General features: G+C 44.5%; 1 protein-coding gene across 2 annotated transcripts in view; it reads right to left on the reverse strand.

The window, feature by feature from the left end:
- Positions 1–7,287: 7,287 nt before the first annotated feature.
- Positions 7,288–19,202, reverse strand: part of GEM (GTP binding protein overexpressed in skeletal muscle) — a 50,984-nt gene continuing 39,069 nt past the window's right edge. The window contains exons 2-5 of one of the 2 annotated variants that reach the window (XM_057737078.1): positions 17,631–17,970; positions 11,429–11,505; positions 10,437–10,641; positions 7,288–8,929 (exon numbers count right to left, since the gene is read on the reverse strand). In XM_057737078.1, the coding sequence (XP_057593061.1) occupies positions 8,652–8,929; positions 10,437–10,641; positions 11,429–11,505; positions 17,631–17,961 (891 nt within the window). In that variant the 5' untranslated portion in view covers positions 17,962–17,970 and the 3' untranslated portion in view covers positions 7,288–8,651. The remainder of the gene's footprint in view (positions 8,930–10,436; positions 10,642–11,428; positions 11,506–17,630; positions 17,971–19,202) is intronic. The other variant, XM_057737079.1, reaches the window with a different exon arrangement.

Here is a 19,202-nt window from a genome sequence, read left to right on the forward strand (position 1 = left end):
AGGCCGGATTACCCACCAGAATGGTATTAACTCCCAAGGGGGCGACGACAACTGAGGATAACAGCATAGGACAGTCTCTTGCTAGCGAGCCCCTCCCTGCTTCCAGATTTCCCTCCTAGGACTAGTCTCTGAAGGCTCTTGGGTTTTCTTTAAACAAAGGAAATAATTAAACATCGCTAAAAGCTTTTATCACGTGTCAGGGCTGCACTTTTTATGCACTTTCCCATGATTCCCTGTAAAAACCTAAGTAGATAATCCTAATTCATTTACTCAGTTTCTTCCTTCAGATGACAAAACTGAGCCTGAGAAAGCATGTTACTTGCCCCAGTTACCCAGGTGGAGCCAGGATTCAAACCCAGGCAGCTGGACTCGGAACCCACCCTCCTCTCCGGTTCATCTCATCTTTTCAGCCACCCTCTCTCACAGCTGCACAGTCTGCATCTTCCTTCTCAGTCACAAAGGAGGTGGGCTCCATATCCACTTCCTTTCTTTCCTATACTCACAGTTATAACCTGAAGCCCCTGTGAAACGCTAGGGTCTCATTTATCTGTCAGGTAGAGCCCTGTTCCGCCTAAAAGCAGGGAAATGGACAAGGTCACTACCAATCTGATTTTTTTACGAGTCAAATGTCCTCATCTTCAATACCTAAGATAGCATTTCTCATTGCCCAGTCTGTACAGAGACTCTCAAAGACACAATAAAGAAAATCAAATTACAAGTTCCCTCCTTTTGCTGCCAGAAGAGATAGCATTGGCATTTCCCCAACGGCTAATGTTTTTTAACTGACTTTAGACATTCTAAGGGACAGTGATCAAGGCCAGTCCAATATGTCAGCAAAGTAGGTGAGCGTCCACACCAGCAGGGCATCCGCTGGGCGTGGGCACAAAGAGACCCAACTACTCTGGAAGATCTTCTCCACGGGCAGTCAGACTGACACCAGTCATTGTCCCTCAAACACTGTCCAAGCCATTGATTGGCAAACAATCCCTAATTCCACCTCACATGTGAAAGCATTTTAATAATCCTGTAGATATTTGAAGACCCTTTAAGAGATTTGCAAAGCACTTTACTTATCTCCTTCTGTCATCTTAAAAGCACTGAGGCTGGTATCATTTTTCTTATTTTATGTACGAGGATTTTAAGGCTCACTAATAATTAACAAAGCCAGGACTGATATCTAAGGCTTTTCACTCAGGTGGCAGGGCAGTTACTCTTATGGAAAGAGCCTTGAACTGGGATCAGGAATCCTGGGTTCTGGCCCAACTGGGTCACTGAGCAAATCGCGCCTGTCAGAGTCTCAATTGCTCTGCCATCTGAGGCCCTCTCAGGCTCTAACCTGGAGTCATCTTTTGGAGTCAACAGGTCTTCCTGTCCTGCCATGGGACCAAGAGAGCTCAGCAAACATTAGTGTCCAGAGTTTAGCTAAGCTACACTACCCCAGGGCATTGCTGCCTCTGCATCCATTTTATTTGGCCAAGTGACCTGCAGGAGGCCTTAAACTGACACGGACCCCCTCATGCAAGCACTTGCCCTAGATAACAGCCCATGGAGTCACAAGCAAATGTAAGTTCTGGCTATGACTTTCCCAGCAGTCCTTGTGAGCACAGTCTCCACCTCACCCCTGAGATAAGACCGCTGTGAAGCTTATCAAAACCCCCATTCTTTTGTTTGAATTGACCCTTCTGGCCTTGTCCCAAGAACTCCAAAGCCCTCCACCCTGGGATCTCAATAAAGGCATGTGCGCAGGTCCTGCCACTCTGTCTGCACCTTGCCTGGACCTCCCTGTGTGGCCCCTCAAGGCACACTGTGCTTCCTCCAGGACCTGTGAGTAATAAACTGCTCTATTTCACTTTGTCTTGTGGTCCGTTGTTGACTGGGGCTCACCAGCCAGCACCCTGTGCTCCAGTAACAAATGTTAGCAACATCATAACAGTTAGCTACCGCCATCCTTATGGACAACATCGTCTTGGCCATGACTCCGACAGTGGACACAGGACAGTGAAAATGTGCCCTCCCCCAGCGCTGGGTGAAGGGGCACACGGGTGACCACCCAGCCACCGGCCTGCTTCCCTGGCTGGCACTTTCATGGGGTGGCAGGTCTTGTCTGAAAGACATCTGGAGGCTCTGTTTTCACTTATTTTTTTCCACCTCAGCTCAGAACTACTTTTGCCCAATCATTCTTCAAAATAATCCAAGCTCCTCACACAGCTGTTTCCAAATATTGAAACACATTACGGCCAGCCACCAGCTCCATCTTACAATCAAATAGATGAATCACAGGCAATTTCCTCTGAATTTTGTTAATAGGATTTCCACTCCTACCTCATTGCCTGGTCCAGCCTGATGTTTACAAAAAAAAGAAAGTACTGCTTTCAAGTATATCTGATTGTGTTGTTTAATCAAATAAAAGCTGACCGCTATTGAATTGCACTCCTCACAGCTCTTTGTCTTGCCCATTTTCTGATATTCGCAACATGCTCTTTCTTTGTGTCTGTGGTACTCCTGATAAGGTACCTACTGCCAATATTCACATGAGGGCCATAATTCCCTTATCAGATATTTATTTTAAAACATCTGCCATCGGTATTACAATTATTGTTTGTCTTCAAATGAGGCTGGTGTGCATTGTGTGTGTGTGTGTACATATACATGCATATATAGGTAGGAAGGTGTGTATGTGTTATGTCTACGTAGCTAAAATTACAAATACCCTTCAAGAAAGTGCCCTCCAAAACTGTTTCAAATTACCCACAAGGCAGCCAGATTTCTGCAAGTCAAACAACAACCGTGGGGCCTCTGGGTGATGCTGGATCGAGTACATCTCAGGCCGCCTGAATTTCCATGTTTCTGAAAGCCCAACAGTAAGAGATAGCTTCTCTACTCCAGATCAAGCGGTTAAAAACATCAGCACCACAGAAGATGCAAGCTCACTTTTGTTTCGACTAATTTGCCCATGATCTCAGCAAATTTATGTTACAACTCATCTTGAGTTTCTGAAAGGGCACACACCTCTTGAATACTCAGTTTCCTAGGTAGATGCTGAAGTAGATAAGACAACTGACAGCAGCCGCATTTTTGGAATATACTGAAAAGTGGAGCAAGATGAGAGTGTAGTTGACATTTGAAGTTATTGTAATTACAGTATTCCTTCTTTAACTGGAGTCCTTCCCACCTCTGCCCCTCAACACACACACACACACAGACACACGTACATGCACGCGCACACACACACTCATGCAGTCACGTGCATGTACAACAGCGCTCCTTTGCTAAAAACCTCAAGTTCTTGGTTTGCATCCTTTTCCCTAATCACATGACAGGACAAGCAGGTGTGTAATATTTACTTCCTCAGAGCTTCAGGAGTTAAACTGGACAATTACTGATGGTTTTGGGTCTTGTTTCGTGGCTGTTTCCTAGACAGTGACCAAGTCGGAATCCACACCCTTACTCCAGTATAATCTTGTAACCAAGGGCCTGCCCCACTTGTCTGTCTTTCTTTCCCTCTCTCTCTCTTATTTGCATTGCTGTCTGGCTGTTGTAGGCATCAGGCCTGATTGTGTTTGCGCTGGGAGCATATCCCTGCCAGATATGTGCACTCGTAGATCCAAGCGACACATCGATGCTTCTCCTGCTGGATGGCTTCCTTCCCTCTGCCCAGCACACAGTACTCAGTATGCTAGGCCAGGTGTTCCCACAGCTTCCTCACCAGTCTCCTCACAGGGAGGGAGTGGTTTTGTGCCTCCTGGTTCCTGCCAGTTCAGCTCTCCCAGGGCATGTCCTGAAGCAGCACCACTCAATCTGTCACACCCTGTTTGGCAATATACAACACCTGCATCGCCTTCTGAACCAAGTCCAAACGTCTCAGCCTGGAAATTGACGTATTCTACAGTTGCTCCCCTCTTATCTTCCTGGTTAGTCACTCTCCACCTCTTGGCCAGACAATAAATAAAGCGCTTTACATTTAATCCTCATGATAATCCTTTGAAATGAGTATTATCCTGGTTTCTCAGATGAAGAAATTGAGGCTTATAGAGGCTAAGTTGCCCTAAATAACCCAATGTATTTCATTTCCTAGGGTTGCTGACGTTACCATAAACTTGGTGGCTTAAAACAACAGAAATGTATTCTCTTGCAGTTCTGGAGGCTAAAAGTCTAAAATCATGACGTTAGCAGAGCCATACCGCCTCAGAAGGCTTTAGGGGAGAATCCTTCCTTCCCTCTGCAGCTTCTGGTGGTCCCAGACGTTCCTTGGCATTGCTTGCTTGCAACTGCGTCACTCCAATCTCTGCCTTTGTCTTCACATGGCCTTCTTCCCTACGTGTCTCTTCTGTGTCCAAATCTCCCTCTCTTTTCTCTTATAAAGGAATCACTCATTGGATTTAGGACCCACCATAAATCCAGAATGATTGCATCTGAAGCTCCTGAAATGAGTACACTTACAAAGACTCTATTTCCAAATAAGGTCGCATTTTGAGGTGGACATGGATTTTGGGGGAACACAATTCAACCCACGACACCTAACAAGTAAGAATGTGAAACTACATTTTTCTGACTCCAAGTCTCATATATTTAACCACTCACTTAACCACCTTCCAGGAAACTCCTGGTCACATTTCACTTCTCTTATTTTCCTAAACAGATTTTTTTCCTTTCCTGCCTCTCTGCCCTTGCTCATGTTATTTTCTTTACATAGGCCAATCTCCCCATTTTTTTCTTTTAAGCAATCCTACCTGTGGAAATCTTGAGTAGTCTTCAAGAGCAAGCTCAATGCCAATTCCTCCAAGAAGCATTCCATGATTGCACCAGTCAAGCAAGGAATTATTTTTTCCATCCAAGCTCCATCCACCTTACTTCACATGCCTCTGTGGCCCCTTCTTATCTTCTGTGTCATATTCTAGGTTTTTGTGCAGTTGTCCTCATTCACACCATGCCCCCCTCCCGCCAATATGCCGTAACTATACCATAAGCTCCTTAAAGGCAGACCAGCTTCTCCCACCATGTATGCTCCACAGCACCTGTGTACAAGCAGGAACTCCACGGCCTTTGCCAAGTGAATTCACAACCATCTGCCTCATTCCCTGTATTGAGTAGTTCGTGTATTATCGAGAAAAAATGTAGGATGCTTAAAAGCCAGATTTTCTCCAATGCTCCTACTTCCCTCAAACGGAATTTTTAAAAATAGCCTAATTTACTTTTCCTCATCGAATCCAATCATTTTAATGATATTTTTCTTTCATTTGAATTTTACCTAATGGCAACAAATCCAGCGCCTTCCAGGTATAATCCTCCCACAGTTTGTTCATTTTCTTCCTCTCTCTAATGCCACCTTCTTTGGCTTTTGGGGACAGTCAAATGTACCATTCACGAGGACTCTGAGGACCAGGACAATGTCTTAGTCATAATTATATACTGGCACCCAAGGGAGCCTGGCCGCCCAGTAGTGTCTGAAGGGGGTGTGAGGGAATGAAGGCGCCCATGCTGTGCTGGAGCAGAAGTAGTGGGAGTTCTCTTGGGGCGGGAACGTTTGCAGGTCTCAGGTTATTCTCACCACGACCCTGTGAAATAGGTGATGTTGTTATCCCCACGTCACAGATGGGAAAACTGAGGCCGAGAGGATAAGCAAATTCCTCCTGGTCACACATCCATGTTAATGAAACCAGCTTGAAACCCAGATCTGTCTGATTCGAGCCATAGCCCTGAACCAAAATGCCTCTCAGACCGGACTGCAACCTGCACGGGACGCCTGGCTCAAGCTGAGGGAGTCCTGGGGTGACATCTTCAACGGGCCCTGAAGCCTAGGAGGCTTGGGAGCTGCTGGCCAGTCGTCTGGGAAGACCTGAAATAAGTGAAGAGGAAGGTTGAATCTGGGAGAAGAGAGAAGAGTATAAATAAAGAATGGGGGGGGGGGGTACATATGTGGTGTGTGTGCCTGGGATATACGTGTACTGTGTTTGCTGTGTGTGTATGTTGTATGTGTGTGCTGTGTGGAGGGGTGTGTATGTGGTCTGTGTGGGGTGTGGTGGGGGTGGGATGTGTGGGATGTGTGGGGGGGGTGTGTGTGTGTGGTGTGGGATGTGTGTGGTCTATGGGAAGGGTGTGGTGTGGGATGTGTGGGTGTTTGTGCTCTGGGGTGTGTGTGGTGTGTGGTGTGTGGTGTGTGTGGTGTGGCAGGTGGTGGGGGATGGTCCATGAGGATGGAAAGAGCTGTGTGTATAGGATACAGTTTTGGATACTAGAAGTTGCAAATGAGTCATATCTGGACTCCAGTCCTAGCCCAGACACTTCACATCTGAACTAACTGGGACAAGTCACTTATGCCCCGGCCTTGTTTGCTGTAATATGGCCTGTCAACTTCGCGGTGCCACTGGGAGGATCTATTCAAGAAGAAACACTATGAAAAGCTTCAATATATGCCAGGCACTGTACTGCAGTGAGTAGAAAAAGGAAAAAAGACGCAGTGGCCCCTGATTGTAAGGAGTTTCCGTTCTAACTGGGGGAGACAGACATATAAAACCAACTCTGATGCAGAATGGAAGATGTGTGACAGTGAAAACTGCCATCGTTCAAGCTGTTTACAGTATGGCAGACTGAAAGACATTTATCTTACAACCTCACAAGGTAGGTATTATTAGCAACCCCATTTTGCAAATGAGAAACTAATGGTTAAGAAGCTTTAACCTTTAACTTCTTCAAAGACACAATGATATTAAATGGCACAGCCAGGATTCCCCCCAGGCCTGTGTAACCTGAATCTTTACTGCTATCACCTTCTTGTACTGTTTCCTTGAGCAATTCAAACATGCAAAGTGCAGAGATGGGAACCTTTGCACTCAACTTGCAAAAAGGAGGAGAAAGAACCAACAAAACAGAGCAGAGACACCTGGTAAAACTGTCGCTTTGGGCAATATGCAAGGTCCCATGATTGTCACTGTTACTGTGTGTCTGATTACAAACTCAGAAAGACAGGGAGTTGAGAGTGAAAGAGAGTGCACATGAGGGCGAGAGCTGTGGACGGGGAGCAGCAAGAAGTCCCACTCCTGCAGCAGAAGGGCTGCACAGCACCGCTGGAAGGCAGCCACGTGTTAATGTCCAGCTCTAATAATGTCAGGGAGGAGAATGTGGTTAGAGCCTTGCCTGGCTAGATCTCAGGCTGAAAATCACCAGTTTCCTTTTTCCCCTCCTAATTCTTTATAATTTCTTCTAATGCTTTACTCAAGCTTAGGACCATGAGCCTTTGGGGAGCAAAGCAAGGTCCATCTGTTGAGTCAGGAATTTGCCAGACCAAAGTAAAGGGCAATCTCGATTTTACTGTAATTTAGCATTTACATGACCTCAAATACTTCCTAACTATATCAGCTGAAAATCACTTTGCATTTTTGTGAGTCACATGCCAAAGGAGAGATGTCAGGGATATTCTTTAAAACAGTGACTGGGCTACTGCCAATGAGGAGAAGAAATAAAATAATAGGTATGTTTCTTTATAATATGCTTTCTCTAGAAGCTGCATCAAAATCTTCGTAATCATCTTGCTTGGAGAGGAAAAACACTTAGGAATGCCTTTTTTTTATCAAAGATTTTATTTATTTTATTATAAGACATATAGGTAAAAACTTGAATATCCTGAAAAAGATAGAAAATGGTAATAAAATGGGCATTTTCTTATTAAGAAACATGTTCATAAATATGCTTTATCAAATGTTAAAATGGTTGTTATCCTGCAAAATAATAATAAATAGAGCAGAGCTGTGGCATAAAGGGTCAACCCAAAGTGCTGGAAGTATTTATGTTTTGTGTTTTATAAAAATTCAGACCTTCGATTATATTTTAAAATTTGGCATTTTGCACTTCATGTTCACAGTAATTTACATTTAAAAAATATTTTTACGATGGCCCTATGATTTTAAAAATAATGCAACATAAAACGTGGTTTGACTAAATAGAATTTGATTAAAATAATTTTCCCCTAAATAAAAAATTATAAGACACAGGAGTAAAGATATAATTTCTGAACCCATTAGTGGTGCCTGTTCCCAATTCTACAAATTTCTGGACCCCCAACGATGGGCACTGAACAAAAATTGTTTGCTAACCTTTAGTTTCCAGCAAGTCCATCATTTCTTTTCACAGCTTCATGGAGCAATGGTAGTGATGACGGTGATGAGCCCTGTTCTGCAATCCTAGCTCCACAAACATAAGGTACAGAGAAAGAAGCGCTCCCTCCTTTGAAACATTCCTTTGACAGCTTTCCTATATTTGTTTATGATCCACTGATTGGCCTCAAATTCACATATCAGAACACCGGGTAAAATTTTAATAAGGAAAAGTTCTTGTCTAGGCATTCTTTTGTAGGCTTCAATTCTCTACTAGTCAAAGGAGAGAGGAAACACATGTGAACACCAACCACGTCCTCTAACGAGTCTTAGGTGTTCAAGTAGCAAAGGTCAGGCTTTTACTGTAAATAAATACTGACTCTTCGCCAAGCTCTTTCATTTCCCATGCATTATGTGGCCCATGAGGCTAGCATGTTGGTTCCCAGCTACAACAGGGGAAGCCACATCTAACAATACTTAAGAATCCAATCTAATATAGATTATGGGTCCCAATGGCCTTCAGTGATGTCCATCGCGGGACATCCAGGTGACTCTGGATACCTAGAGCACAGAGAGATCATGGCAGGACTTGGATTTGAGCTTGAAGGCCATGTTCTTGTTGTTTTTGGCCACGATCTTGCCCCAGAAGCGCCTGGCTTTCCTGGGGATGCTCTCCCTCCTCTTCTGGTAGGCCAGCCGCCGCTCATTCTTCTCCTTGCTGTCCCTCCGGAGGCGGACCTGCCGCACGATGCCCTCAAACAGCTCCTTGACGTTGTGCTGAACGGCTGCAGAAGTCTCAATGAACTTGCAGTCGAACACCACAGCACATGCTCTCCCTTCTGGTAGGGAAAGGAGGGGAGAGGAAAGTCAGGGGGGGCTGCAGAATATGACCCCCCACACACAGCCAAGCTGGATGAGTCAATTTTAAATGATCCTCAAGGGAACTCTGAGTCACATATGTGATGGATACAGGAGGTCACTGGGACACATGTCCTCCTGGGGCTTAAATAGAAGTAAAGAGTCTCACAGGGAGATCCCTGGAAGCAGGAGAGATGGGCTTTACATCTGGCCCACCAAATCCACTGTGTGAAGGTCCAATTTCATCAAATATTGTAATATTAATTAGTCAAAGCCATAGCCTTAATTTATTCCCATAGGGAACTGGGTAAAATACCTTATAAACATTTTTTTAATGTTCACAACAACCTTTAAAAATACATTATCCCTTTCAGATAGATGATGAGACTGGAGGGGAGAGAGGGTGGTCCTTTAAAAGCTTCAGGGAGTTCACATAGCCTGTAAGTGGCAGATGTGAATCCAGGGCTGCTTCACTCTCAAGTTCATATTCTTTACTCTTTCTCCTGACTCAGTTTCTTGAATTGAAAATACAAATCTTACTACTTGACTTTCCTCTCCAAAAAAGAATTTTTAAGCTTTGATGAGATTTTTTTTTTTTTAATTTGAGGATTTCACACAATGTACAGTACAATTACGGCAAACTATACAAACAAGCTTTTCCAAAACAGTCTTGATTTCAAATGTTCTATGTGTTCAATGACCAGATAATCAAGTTTTGGTTTGGAAAAAAATGACTACCATAGACAGTCATTTCCTAACAGTAAGACATTCCCAAGCTGGTTCGGTCTGCTAAGTCTTTAACAGGGTTCTTTTCTTCTGGGTGGAGCCTGGCAATGCAGTATTTTATTTTTTTACCATTGTACCAAATCTGCATTAGGCCAATAAAATTTTAAGGGCCCCAAAGGCACTTGGGTGCCAACTCAGCAAATAGGAATTATCCCTGAACTAAGTGTGACAAAGGATATATGACACTATCAGCTTGATGCCTTAACTGAAATTTAGGAGGCAAAGGGTGAGGGCAGGGAGGGTGTTTCTAAGGTCCACAGGAACCAGAGGCAGCAAGAGTAGAATCCTTAATCTCAGTGAGACTCTTTCTCACGGTGCCCCTAAATCAAAATCCCCATCCTTCTTGCCTGAAGATGCTACCTTCACTTCCCAGGACTCTTGAGATCTCCCTAGAGAACAGAAAAGACAAGGAGAAAAGGCAGGGGACTCCCAGTAACGCCCTGAGCATGACCTCTTCCCTAAAGGAATTCCTAAAGGAATTCCAGGGAAAGCCTGGAGGATGGGGAGATTGGAATCCTGCAGGTAGACCAGATGATCTGCTGGGAACATGGGCATCTTAGAGAGGATGCATAAAACTCCATGTAGCATTTTAATACGTTTCTGGTTCCAACTTCATGAAACAAGAAGGGAAGAGCAACTGTTGGAAGGAAAATTCAGGTGACTCAGAGATCATTTCAATGGTATTGGCACCACTCCTCTTACCTGATACAGACACTTCCCGGCACCGCACCAGGTCACTTTTGTTGCCAACCAGAATTATAGGAATATCCTCTGTCTGCCGGGCCCTGCGGAGCTGGATTCGAAGCTCAGATGCCTTCTCAAAGCTGGCTCGGTCCGTGATGGAGTAGACAATCAGGTAAGCATCCCCGACTTGCATGCAGTGGTCCTGGAGCCACTCATTCTCCCCCTGATGAAATGAGAAGATCTCCCATGAGCTCAGATTTGCCTGGTAAATGAAGTGTCAGTTTGAAAGAGACAATGTATGTATCCTAAAGCACCCTTGCTGGTATGAAAAAGGAAGAAAACTTATTCCAACTCCTCAAAGGCATCAGTCTTCCATGCCTACAAGGTGTCTGTGGCTGTAAAGACCCCTAGCTCAGACAGCATTGATGCCAAAAGTTTTACTTTCTGATTCCTCCTATAGCTTGAATTGATAAATTATACAAGTCTGCCAAACAATATTTCCAATTTTATTTAAACTACCAAAAAATGAGCCTTTCCTGGCTTCCATAAAACTCTTTTGCCTCTCCTAAGTGATGAAATTAAGAATCCTTTCCTTAGCATCGGAGGGTTCTCAATGCACAGAAGGTCTAGCATATAGGCTCAGAAACCCCAAACCCTTAAAAAGCAAATGTTGAAAACGAGTACTGAGTGTCAACTTCACATAATATGGTTTTATGTAGTTTAAAATTATCATCCATACTTACTGGCACTTTCCCTAAAACAAATACACTTTTTTGTATTTTTGAATGGAACTAAGGGCAAATCACTGCAACTTGCTTGTTATTCAAAGCTCATTTATGGACAACTTGTTCCTTAGAACAGTTTCATTCTTCAGAAGTAAATGCTTTTGATTAAGAAAATGAGTCCACCTCATCTGGAACTTCAAAAAGGGCAATGTCACCCTTGCACCAAACAGCCTGTTGGAAGGCAGACCCTGAAGGAATTTACAGAGGGCTACAGGCTCCGCATACCTTATTTTCCCACATGTCCAGGAGTATAATTGTTGCACTTTCCCCGTCAACAATCAGTGTTCGCTCATATGTATCTTCTGGAAAAGAAAGAACAGTGATGTTGGAGTCAGGCAAATAGGCAACACTTTTCTATAAGAGGGTGATGTCGAGAATTATGCCAGAAAATAAATTTACTAAATACACAATTAATTATGTAAATAGAGAGAGTAAACTGTGTAAACATTCACAAAGGCAAATTATTTTTTAATCACCTTCAGCAACATTCTAAATATATTCCTCCAGTATTTACTAAGCAGAACACCTATGTCTGCTGAACATGTATCGCTAAATACTGGAAATGAAAGGTATTCATTCTCATCATTCCTATACCTTTTATACAGGAAAACATTTAGGAGAATAAACTCACTTCAGCACTTTTGACTCAGAGTCCACGGATGGTGCCATGAGAAACACTAACTGCCCCCCGAGCTGTCCACCCAGCTCACACACCTCACTTGGAAATCCACTGCACCTCTCAGGGGGGTGATTACTGAATATTCGCTGGCAATTTCAGGAGCGTCCAGCTCAGACACATTTCTCCTCTTTTGAGATGCGCAAGAAAAAAAATCTGGAGACTATCCCTGTTTTGGTGAAGTTTTCTTCGTTAAAAAAAATACAGTTCCCTAGGAATAAACAGGCTTGTTTTTCCATCTTAAGTAGAACAGAAGTGCAGCCTCCAGCTCTACTTAGTAATGGAAACTTTCCTCCCTGCACTTGAGCCCAGATTGACTGTAGGTGAAGGGTGAACGCAGTACAAAGGGCCAGAGCAGCTCCAGCCCAGAAAAACCAGTGGGGGAGGGGAGTGGGGGATTAACTGAGTTAACTGAGATTTTTGCAAGAGAGATTCCCATCATTTCCACACAACTGAGCCCACACCCACTCTATTTTCACAATGAGGTTTCCTGTTTTAAATTTTATCATTTGAAAATTATGATCTTCATAATGATTTTTTGTCGTTTTTCTTGCTGTTCCTTTTGCCTGGAATCTGTTCTCTCAAATACCGAAATCTGTTCCCTTTCCTCTTTCTGAGGGGTGTGTTCCCTGACTGTGTATTTAAAATTTCACCACCTCTCCCCTACCAATATTCCTTACTCCCTTCCTTGTGTTATTTTTCTTCATTGTGCTGACTGCCATCTAACCTGAATCCATTTAACCTATTTGTTTCCTGTCCCTCTGGCCTTCCAGAATGTTATGGCAGAAATCTGCATCTGTGCTGCTTACTGCTATTTCCCCCGCACCCAGGACAGTGTCTGGTAGAGTGCAGGTGCTCAGGAAATACGTATCAAATGAATGAATGAGTGAATGAATGATAAATATAGCATTGTGGCTGTGAGCACAAGCAAACCTGAATTCAAATCTGGGTGCCTTATTAACTATTTGGCTCTGGACTGCTTACTTAAGTTCTCTGAGCCTCAGTTTCTTCATCTGTGGAATGGGATTGAGGACAGTATCCGAACATTAGGGCTGTGTGACAATTATATACATTAAGCCTGGGCACAAAGTAGAAATGCAATAAATGTTAGCTGTTATCATCACTTCTTCACATGGGAGAAGTCGGTTTTTGCCATACTTGCCGTTTCCTATTATAGGTAAATCCTAGCTTAAGAGCCCTACGTTGTAGGAACCAGGACATTTCCTGGTTTTATAATAGCGAGGGGTTTATAAAAAGCAATGCTCTGGTTTAATGTTTCTTCATCTAGGAATTAGAATCAGGAGAGGGAAAGGAAGGAAAATATGGATAAATGGGAAGAAAATTAACCAGGGATGTCTTTCTGTCAGTTTCCCCACATCTTTAGCTGTCATTCTTCTAAATGATGGTAATTGATCCCACTGGGGGATTTTAAATCTGCTATTCCCATCATGTTTGCCATCTACAATATGCATCATGAATGGGATTGCAGTGGAATGCATAATTGGGCTTACAGAAGAGTAGGCCCTCACGACTTCAACAGGCAAATTTATATAACCAAGTGCAAATCATCAAAGCTTGAGCAGCACAGATGGGGGGTGGGGGCCTGTTTTTATCTTTTCTCTGAAAGCCCTCCCTGCACTCAGAAAGCTCAAGAAAGCACTTTCTCTGCCCTCAGTGCATCACTCACCGCCCAAAAGTAGGCACAAGGATTCACTTGAATCCCTAGTAGTTCAGATAGAAACACACCGTATCCCAATAGCTAAGAGGAAAAGCAAACTCAAAATTTCTCTTGGTTTAAGAGGTATCAGAAGAAGTCTAGATAAAAAGTGGACTAAATATTCCAGCTGCAAAAGTAAGGCCAAACTGCTTTGCTGTTCTAGAAAGTTCCTGAAAGGACTTACCTCTGCCAGAAAATTATTGTGTTGGAAACCCAAGAGCCTAAAACAATACACCTCTGCCCCGCTTTGTGCATATGCCCTGCTCCTGGGTTTATACATCACCTCTGACTACACGCCCCAAGGATTCCTCAAACACACAAAGCGTCCTGCTTGACAGCCTTCTGCCACCAGGACAGGACCTGCTTGTCACCAAAGCTCTTGTTTCTTCCTCCCTTAGTCACTCACCTTTCAGTGACTCACCTTCTCAAGTGCTAATCAGGTGAGAAGAGGGGAAATAAAAAAATATGAAATTCTAGAAGAGTCCTTTGAAATTTGCCCTGAGTTAAGGTGTGTGGAGAAAGGGTTAAGGCCTACAGGCTTGTAAGGCTTTTCAGTAACCTAGTCTGGGGAAGTCCTCATCTTTCCCATGCTCTCCATGAAAGCTGAGGGTGTGAACTAGTGAGAGAGGTCATCCTGAGGTGTGGGATGGAGTTTATGGTCTATAGCCATTTTCCCTGGACTAGCGCTCTTCAATTTGTCTGCATTTGACGCCCACTGTGCTTGGAGGACCGTCTTACTCAAGACTGGCTCAAGTGCTGTGTGTGAACCTGCATAAGAGTTCTCTCACCCACTGTCAGCCCCCTGAAAGTTCTGAGGCTCCAGCATCCCTCTCCCCAAAAAACTCTCAACTGCTTTCAGCTTTCAGAGTCCAGAGGACCCCAAAGAACCCTGGAAAAGAACGCCTGCTTAGGAATGCTGGCCTCTCCTCTAGGGGCTCACGTCTCCTCTGCACGTATCACAGGACCCCAGTCAAGAGGGACCAAAGTGGATGAGGACTTCAAGAAATGAAAGGGCCAGTTGTGGAAGATAAGCCCAAGGAAAGGAAACAAAGAGATTCAGAATCAGCTCTAACTAATATTCACTTGGGACTTATTACATGCCAGCACTATGCTGTCTCCTCTTCATACCCTATGAAGTAAGTATTGTCCCTATTTTACTAATGAGGAAGCTTGAGGAGGGTAAGTATCTTGTCCAAGAGGACCAGCTAAGTCAGTGTCAAACCCTGGCGTCCAAACCCTCACCATCAGGCTGCGAGTCCACGCTCTCTCCTGTACTTCCCACGCACGTGGGCAGTGCCTTCCCATCTACCTCAGGGCTTCCAAATCCTAGTGGTCCTTAGGTCCAGCTCAGAGACCACCACTTCCATGAACACTTTTCTGATCTTCACGGTCAGAGTAGTATTTAATTTCTCCTCTGAATTCCCACAGCACTGCCCTCATACCTCTTTGAAGACACTTATCGCATCCTATCTTGATTTATAGTGGGTATATATCTGATCTCTACTGCATATACTGTAAGTCTCTTTAAGGAAGAAGCCCCATGACTCTTTGTATGTCCCCACAGTGTCACATCAAGCTCCATGGTATATGTTCAGTAACTGTTTAGGGATGAATGGATGGATGGATGAATGAACGGCATTAAGTGTGCACAGAGAGTCATAAGATTATTGCAATATAATCTTAACAACAGCCATCTTTATTGGAGAAATGATGAGAGTATTGTATAGTTTTTTTCTTATGGTTAATGCTAAAAAAAAAAAAAAAAAAAAGAGCGCTGCAGTGAAGTGCCATGGAATACCCTCTCCTTGGGAAACATAAAGCCAACCAGTGATCCCAATAGCTACCTATAGGGAAGGGCTATAATCCTAGGCGGTATAAGTTACTCAAATAGGACACATTAGGTACGAAGAGTCGCCTGAGAAGCCTCTTGTTGTCAAAGATTCTCTGAGGAGATAAGGAAAGGATTCTCCCTCTCGCCATTAAACAAAGAAGCTTCCCAGATATAGAAGACTGCCTTCCCAAGTTTCAGCGATGGGTCAATCTTCTTAATATTCTGTGCCTATGCGGATACCACCTTCGGGACAGATACCACTGCAATCTAATGCACAAACATTTCTGAAAGTCTCCTATCCACTAACTGCTTCAATTCCTCCCTCTTAAAGAAACAAAAATTTTGGGTTGGTCTCTTCTTTATATCAATCCCCAAAGCACTTTATTGTTACTTCTTAAGGTAGTCATTACTTTTACCCTGCTCTGAATTATAGCCATCGACACTTAGCTCCTTCCTTAGAGGGTATGTATGATGTTCCTCACTCATCACTGGGTACCCCAGAGTCGAGCATGGAGCCAGGCATGTGGTCGGTACCTAGCCCAAAGTGCTATAGTATGTAACAGCATTTGGATGCGAAATCCAGGGGCTGCTGAGTACAGTGAAAGAACAAAGGATTTAGGTTCAACCACAACTAGCTTTGAATCCTGGACAGACCATGGACTAGCTTTTTCACCCTGGGAAAGTCACTTAAGCTTCCCTTTCTTCACCTGTAAAATAGAGATGTTAATACCAAATTGGTTAAATTTTTATAAGTATTATCAAAATACTTGTGGGAAGTACTTAGCACAGTGCCTGGCACATAGCAGGTTCCCTATCAATGGCAGAAGGAGACCACCACCAAACTAACGTTATAAAATCCCCAGTTCTAATCCCAACTGTCCTAGTGGGTGACTCTAGGAAAGTCCCTAAGACTCAGTTTACTCCTATGAGTACAGGAATAATGTGAGGACCAAAATAAACAGTAGCAAATATAAGACACCCAATAAAGTGCATGTCCCACCGTAAATGCGCATTCTAGATGGTAGTTCCTCCTCCCTCTCTCCTATAGCGACACTCATCCAGGGGCCTTTACAGAAAAAGAGATACTGACCCTATTTCTCCCTTGAAATAGGGTATAGCTATCATCCCTGAGATTTCAGGAGTGAGGAGAGAAATCAACGTTCTATCAATGAGTCATCATTTAAAGCTGCCTCATGAAGCAGTGAACTCCCAGACAATGGAAGAATAAACGTTTAGCAGAAATGGGCTGACAGCAGTGAGGAAGGAATAAGATTTCCATGCATCAAGTAGAGGGCAGACCTGAGTCATCACTAAGACATCTTCCTACTCTGGAAGTCTGTGATTCAGCCGTGAGTTGCAACTGAGCATACAGACAGATCGTGCCACTGGGACAGGCACTGGAAGGCTCTTCCTTTATTTCTACAGCTGCAAACAGGGACACACAGCGGCCCTAGCATTGTCTAAAACGGGAGCCGTGGCTGAAAGACACTGTGTGAAAACCACTGACTATCAGGATCCTCATCTTAATTCCCAGAGTACAGTGCTATGCTTTACACGTATTTAAGGAACACGTGCATTTTTGAGATTGTGTCACCTCAAATCAGTTTTGGAAATCAAGGCCTAAATAATAAATATTTTAAATGAGATTATACAAGGGAAGTTATCTTGAAAAACTGTAACTCTAAACAAACCTATGTATCATCGTTATACTTCAATATTTTTCAAAACAGTTGTGCTATTTAAAATACATATTTTAAACAATTTTCTACCCTGAAAAGCCTCTAATATCAAAATAAACAAACGAATGAATTCATCCTAACAGTTTTTCCAATCAGTTTGGTTTTAGGTATCACCATGGAAAAAGGCTGTGTCTACACTCAGTTCTTGAAAGGTCCAGGTCAGAACTGGCAAAACCAGAGGTAGGACCCTGACCCTCTGGCTCTGCCCTCTGTAATCTGTCTCCGCAGTCCCTTGAGAGCTGGAACCTAAGAAATTCCCTTTCTGGCCCACGTTCTATCTATGAGCATTTTAATTTTCTCGTCCCGAGGACCTACGCCAGCACTTCTATGGGGACTCAGCTCACCAGCCAGAGCCGAGAGTGCACAATCGCAGTTCCCAACTCTGCAGATAAATGCCCCACCTACTCGCTCTTTCGCCAGGACCGCTGCTGACCACAGAAGCCTGCTGGGGCTGGTCCACCTACCTCCCAGCACTTCACAGTCGCTGTCCACGCTGTCATGCACGCCTGCAAAGATGCTGGCCAGAGTGGACTTGCCCACCCCCTGCTCCCCTATGAGAACCACCCGGTAGTAGGTGTTCCCCGACTCGGAGGAGATGACTGAGTCTGTGGAGTCAGAGGACCAGCTCCGGCGACAGTGGTCCTCAGGGGCAGCAGAGTGACGGTGGCGCTGGCTGTACTGGTGGGGCTCCTTCTGGACCATCAGATGCCGGCCGTCGGCTGGGATGCTCCAGCGCTGCTGCTGCGGCTGCATGCCCACAGTGCCCTGGCGCATGGGGACGTTATTCAGGGTCATCGTTGGGTCCTGGAGAGCAAAGCAGCCAAGATGTTAGCATCAGGAAGCATGAGCGAGAGCTCAGGGGGCTCAAACACCGTCATCAGTGATATTTTATTAAATGAGGTGAGACCCAAGTAACCCTAACACAAGTAACACCAATGAAGCAGTCCGCAACAGGCTTTCAATCGAAAATACACACACACACACACTCACATACACACACACTCTATTAGTTACCAGCTCCTCAGGCAGATTGTCATTTGCAAAGAGGAAAAAGTACCGTTAATATTGCCCACTGCCCTGGGGTTTCCTTTATCCTCAAGAAGCCTTGGGATTCCCCACTCAGAGGTGGCACAGAGGCAGCCAGAAGGAACCAACAGCCTCCAGAGATGGCTTGAAAAGCAACAAGTTAATGCAGCTGGGGACCAGCTGGCCAGGTTAGCTGCTCTTGTCTAAACATGGCTCTTAATTGCAGCAGCATCCAGCGGGCTTTTATGCCTCAGTGGGAAACACGTGACAGTGACATCACTCCCCCTGGCTGGACTGGACAAACGCTTATTGGAACTTCCATGTTTAGTAAAGTCGCCCTGATGCTCTCTGGCTGCCTGAATAAGCTATTATTGGGGGGTGGGGGGAGATTTCTGCTTGAGGTTTATGCCTCAGCTCTGCCCTCCTGCCCACAGATATCACATTCAAAACATTCCAGCCCCCTGTTTTGTCCTTTTATCAGGGAGATGACCTGCTCACGTTCAGACCTGTCAAAATTGCAGAGAAAATGCTTCGCTCTTATTAAACCCCGTCCACTCCAAGAGTTCTTTACTTCAACTCAGATTTCCACCTTTTTGAAGTAAATCAGGTCAAAGACTCTCCCAAAAGCCATTCAACAACTTCTCCACAACTTTCCCTTTCTCAAGACTCCCTCCCATTGCACGGAGGTCTGTACTCCCAGGCTCCTTGAGATAAAGTAGAAGCATTCTCATTTCAATCAGCCAGATCCACTCGTGAGAGGGAGAAATGCACAGACACTCCCCTTCCCACACTCCACACCCCCACACGTCGATGACCCTAACCACGACCCTGACCACGACTACCGGCCGGTTTCTTAATCTCACAAGCAGCACCTCCGTTGGCGGACCTGAATTCAAACCACCAGAGCATGAAGTATCACTGACAGCTGCCCTCTGACCACCGTCTGTAGGAGGAGGTGACCCTCTTCCTGAACCGAACTAAGGTTACAAATGGCATCCTTTGCACCTTAA

This window comes from Hippopotamus amphibius, chromosome 5, assembly GCF_030028045.1.
Source record: "Hippopotamus amphibius kiboko isolate mHipAmp2 chromosome 5, mHipAmp2.hap2, whole genome shotgun sequence".
Lineage (NCBI taxonomy): Eukaryota > Metazoa > Chordata > Mammalia > Artiodactyla > Hippopotamidae > Hippopotamus > Hippopotamus amphibius.